Genomic DNA, 5,262 nt, shown 5'->3' on the forward strand with positions numbered 1-5,262 from the left:
TTCCCATCATCAATGGCTGACAAACTCCAACAACGTAACAAACATCATGAACAACACCACTAACACCATGTACTCCAACACCAACACGACCATCTCTGGCGATTTTGCCGCCAAATTTAACAAAAAACCCTAAGAAATATATATATATAGGGTCGGAATCCGGTGAGAACCACCCTTTATGTGAGAACCCACACCTTATGTGAGAACAAATCTCAGCTGCTAGATTAGATGAAATCCAACTGCTGAGATTATAAGCATGCCTACAAGCTAACTTTCAGCATCTAATTTATCTCTCCCCTCTATTATGTCTGCAATTCAAAGCTCATCAATGACGATTTACTTATCAATGGCGATTCACTGAGTATGCTCTTCTTTCGGCAAATTTCAGCTGTTTCTTTCTGCAATTTTCAACGGTTTCTTTTTGCAAATTTCAACGGTCGCAATTTCATCCACCATTGAGGTTTGTTCGTAATTTTAATTTTGAATTGCATGTTAATCTGAATATTCAATATATTTTGATTTTACATCTCTGAAAAATTTGGAATTGCATGTTAATTTTCGAATTGAATTACATGTTAATTTTCGAATTACATTAATCGAATTGAATGTTTAATTGCATCAATTATTTGATTGAATTGAATCAATTATTTAGGTTTGATTAATTTGATAGAGATTTTAATAATATCAGATTAAACTTTATAGTGATTGAATCAATTATTTATGTTCTTATTTTCAATCAAATTCAAAATGAGCAAATAAATTAAAATGAGCAAACCTAAATATGTATAATAGAACAAAGGGGATATGAAATGAGCAAAGTGGATATGGAATGAGCAAAGTCATATAAAAATGAGCAAATTGAACTTTGTTGTTATTATGTTCTTATTTTCAATCAAATTCAAAATGAGCAAATAAATTAAAATGAGCAAACCTAAATATGTATAATAGAACATTTAAAATGAGGTAACTACAATTAAAATGAGCAAATATTAATGACATTCATAAGTAATTCAAGGATCTATAAGTTTTACAAATAATTGCTTGTAAAAACACTAAGTATACAGAATTGTGTATGTATGTGTGTGTGTGTGTGAGAGAGAGAGTGTGTGTGTGTGTGAGTGAGTGTAACAGTGTGTCTGTGTGTGAGTGTGAGTGTGAGTGTAAGAATGATTGAGTGTAAGAGTTTATATATGTGGGCATTGAATTGCATGTTCATTTGACAAATGAGCAAACCTATCCCCCCCTGCCCCCTCCTCTTTCTGCTTGCAATTCTGATTTCAGAAACTGATTTCAGTTATAATTATAGATTATGAAATTATTGAGTGTGTGTGTGTGTATGTGTGTGTGTGTGTGTAAGTGTGTATCTATGTCTGTGTGTGTGTAAGTTTGTTTAAGAATCTGATTTCAGTTCTAATTATTAAGAGTGTGTTTAAGTGTGTTTAAGGAGGTGCATATTCACAAATGATAAGCAACAACGAACAAGTTGAGAGTCAATCAAGTACCATCACAAATGTGCCAACTACTCCTACAATAGTAGTTTCTCCTAAAGTAGCACCTTTGATCACTCCTGGAGGAACAAAAGAATGGCATCCAATATGCCCCAATGAGTTGAAACTAGCTATAGGGATGAAGTTTAATAATCTTGAAGAGGGGCTTGAATTTTATAAAGGCTATGCATTTTCTTCTGGTTTCAATACAAGGAAGTCTACAACTAAAAGACAAAGAAGAAGCAAAGAATTAAAATATCAGTATATCTTGTGCAATAAGGAAGGATACAAAGAAAAAAGAAAGACTACTGTAGAAAAAGATTTAAATAACAAGGAAGGGGAAAACAATGAAGAAAAATCTTCAATCAAAAGGAAGAGACTCGTTACTCGTGTTGGGTGCAAGGCACATATTATCCTAAAGCATTGTGATGATAACACATTCATAGTGACAAAATTTCATGAGGGACATACTCATGCACTTTATACACCTAGCTGCAATCTATTCCAAAAAGAAGGAAGGAAAATGAACATTTTACACAAAAAAATAATTGTGAATAATTCTAAGGTAACACTTTCAAATTCTCTTATGTTTCATGAATTCTATGTATGTTCTATTAAAAGTTGTTTGCTCATTTGACAAATGGGCAAATAATTTTTTTCTCATTTGACAAATGAGCATTGAATTGTTTGCTCATTTTAAAAATGAGCATTGAATTATTTGATCATGTGACAAACTGTTTTGTTCTTTAAATAGGTGAATATTGGTCCCGTTACAACTTTTCGAATGATGAAGGAAATTGTTGGAGGATATGAAAACATTGGTGCATCTAAGGAAGATTTCAAAAAATTTCATAGAGATTTAAAAGCATACATTCAAGGAAGCGATGCTCAAATGTTCGTGGATAACTTTACCAACAAAAAGCTGATGTGGAGCGCTTTTTTCTTTAATTTTGAGATGGATGAAGATTATTGCCTTTGTAGAGCATTGTAGGCAGACCCCCTTTGTAAAAAGAGTTATGCTCTATTTGGTGATATGGTATCCTTTGATACCACATACCAAACCAATAGGTAATTCATTTATGTGTTATTACTAGCTATGGCTGAAATTAATGACTTTGTTTTAAATAAAATTAGTTTAATTGCTCATTACTTCTATGTGGAAATTGAATATCCCCATAAGTCTAATATTCTTTGATAAGAGTATGTATATGAGCATTGAATTATTTGCTCATTTGACAAATGAGCATTAAATTGTTTGCTCATTTCACAAATGAGCATTGAGTTATTTGCTCATATGAGAAATGAGCATTCAATTATTTGCACATTTGACAAAAGAGCAAAGAATTGTTTGCTTATTTCACAAATAAGCATTGAGTTATTTGCTCATTTGACAAATGAGCAATCGATTATTTGATAATTTTTCAAATGAGTATTAAATTATTTGCTCATTTAAACTTTATTTTGTATGTGTAAACAGGTACAACATGGTGTTTACTCCATTTACAGGCGTTGACCATCATAAGAATTGCATTAATTTTGTTGTTGGTTTCATAGAGAAGGAAGATATCATGTCATTTGAATGGTTGTTCAGATCATTCCTCAAGGCAATGGGTGGGAATGAACCTAATTGTATGATCACAGATCAGGATCCAGCAATGAAAATTGCTATTAGAAGTGTGTTTAAGAAGACTGAACATCGGTTCTGTATGTGGCACATAATGAAAAAGTTACCAGATAAGGTGGAGAAATCAATCATGCAAGAAGAAACTGGTTTCCTAAAAAAATTATGTGCTTGCGTTTGGCACCTTGAAATTGAACCTGCTGAGTTTGAAGAAAGGTGGAACAAGGTGATGATTGAATACCACTTGGAACAACATGAATGGTTAGGTTATATGTACAAGATAAGAGACAAGTGGATTCCGGCCTATTTCAGAGATGTGTTCCTTGGAGGAATAATGCGTACAACATCAAGATCCGAAAGTGAAAACAACTTTTTCTTCTCCTTTATCAATCCTCATGTGTCACTTGTTGAGTTTTACTTGAGATATGAAGCTGCAATTGATGCCCAGAGACACACTCAAGGTCAGAATGATAATGATTCAAAGCACAAATATCTTGAGTGCAAAACACCAGTAGGGATAGAAAAGCATGCCTCACATTTATATACTAACTCTGTCTTTTATGATTTTCAATACGAGGTTGAAATTGCTTGTTTTTCTTGTGGTGTTGATGAATTGAAGAAAGAAAATGAATTGGAAGTTGCAACAGTAAGTGAAGGAAATCGGACTAGAACATTTGATGTTGTGTTTAATCCAACTAACTATGACACCACATGTTCTTGCAAGCTATTTTGTAGGCAAGGAATTCCATGTAGACATATGATTTGGGTTTGGAAAGCAAAAAGGTTTGAAACCATTCCCGAGCAGTATATGCTACACAGGTGGACTACTATGGCATTAAAGAAACCAATTTTTGACTTGGGAGAAAACATGTTGGAGCAATGTGCTAATATAATAGACAAGAAAAAATTGTTAAATGATTTATGGTCAGAGATACACACTTGTGTAAGTTTGGAAGAAGGCAAAGATGAAGATATTCAAGACCTTGTGATAAATCTTCAAGGAATAAGAAAGGATTTGGAAGCAAAGAGGATTGCAAGAAATAATGAAACAACAGCTGGAAGTGCAAAAAACACAGAGCAAGACATTGAGCTATTGATTGGAGCTAGTGTGCCAAATGAAATAATTGTCAAACCTCCAAAAGTTTCAAAGAATAAAGGGACTGGAGTTCATGTATCAAATGAAGAGACTTCAAAAAAGAAAGCGACTGAGATTGATGTGTCAAATGTTGAAACAAGATGTAGAAGTGCAAAAAGGCTTAAGGGAGAAAAAGAAAAGGTTGTAGAGCAAAACCAAAAAAAGAACAGATTATGTAGAGGTTGTGGTGAATTGAGTCATCATGATATTAGAAATTGTCCAAAAAAAGTGTAATGGTACTTTTATATACATATAAGATTTTGTTGAATTTTTATATTTAATAATATATTATTAATTTTGAACTAATCATAGTTTAATGCTTTGCAATATTGTTGAATTGAAAATAGAACATATTCAAATTAGTGACTAAATATTTGTTCATTTCTCGAATGAGCAATAATTCCTTGCTCATTAATCAAATGAGCAAATAGTTAACTACTCATTTTGTCAAATGAGCAAATAATTATTTGCTCATTTGGTAAGTGAGCAAATTAGCTATTATATGAACTTGGAACAATTGCACTCTTGTTTCATCTCCCAATCCAAAATCAGCTCTCCTTGGGTCAAATGAGCAAACATATCTTTTCTCAATCATCAAATGAGAAAGTAATTCCTTGCTCACTTAGCAAATAATCAAAAAAGGTAAAAGCTCATTTCTTAAATGAGCAAAAATAGTTGTTCATTTGTGAAATGAGCAAACATTTCTTTATTCATTTATCAAATGAGCAAGAAATTCTTTGAACATTTATCAAATGAGCAAGAAATTCTTTGAACATTTATCAAATGAGCAAGAATTCATTGATCTATCATTTAATGAGCAAACATCTGTTTGCTCATTTAACAAATGAACGAATATTTCAAATGAAAACGGATGTATATAACAAGGTATGTGAAGTAAAAACAAAAAAAAAAGATTGAATTTTAATTCAAATATAATCATCACTATAGTAAAAAAGGGTAGGCTTCTATTGGTAAAATCTGTTTATAAATCAGTTTTACATTATTCAAAGACTACTTAA

At 32.0% G+C, this 5,262-nt stretch overlaps 2 protein-coding genes across 2 annotated transcripts; both read left to right on the forward strand.

Moving 5' to 3' along the window:
* The first annotated feature begins 1,461 nt into the window (after positions 1 to 1,461).
* On the forward strand, positions 1,462 to 2,617 carry LOC110706511 (protein FAR1-RELATED SEQUENCE 5-like). Its single transcript, XM_021884429.1, has 2 exons — positions 1,462 to 2,052; positions 2,242 to 2,617. Exons 1-2 carry the CDS (start codon positions 1,462 to 1,464, stop codon positions 2,476 to 2,478), a joined length of 828 nt encoding a protein of 275 aa, XP_021740121.1. The 3' UTR covers positions 2,479 to 2,617.
* Positions 2,521 to 5,262, forward strand: LOC110706512 (protein FAR1-RELATED SEQUENCE 5-like). The gene is made up of 4 exons (XM_021884430.1): positions 2,521 to 2,555; positions 2,965 to 3,619; positions 3,728 to 4,384; positions 5,254 to 5,262. Exons 1-4 carry the CDS (start codon positions 2,521 to 2,523, stop codon positions 5,260 to 5,262), a joined length of 1,356 nt encoding a protein of 451 aa, XP_021740122.1.

The sequence above is a fragment of the Chenopodium quinoa genome, unplaced genomic scaffold (assembly GCF_001683475.1).
Source record: "Chenopodium quinoa cultivar QQ74 unplaced genomic scaffold, ASM168347v1, whole genome shotgun sequence".
Taxonomy (NCBI): Eukaryota; Viridiplantae; Streptophyta; class Magnoliopsida; order Caryophyllales; family Amaranthaceae; genus Chenopodium; species Chenopodium quinoa.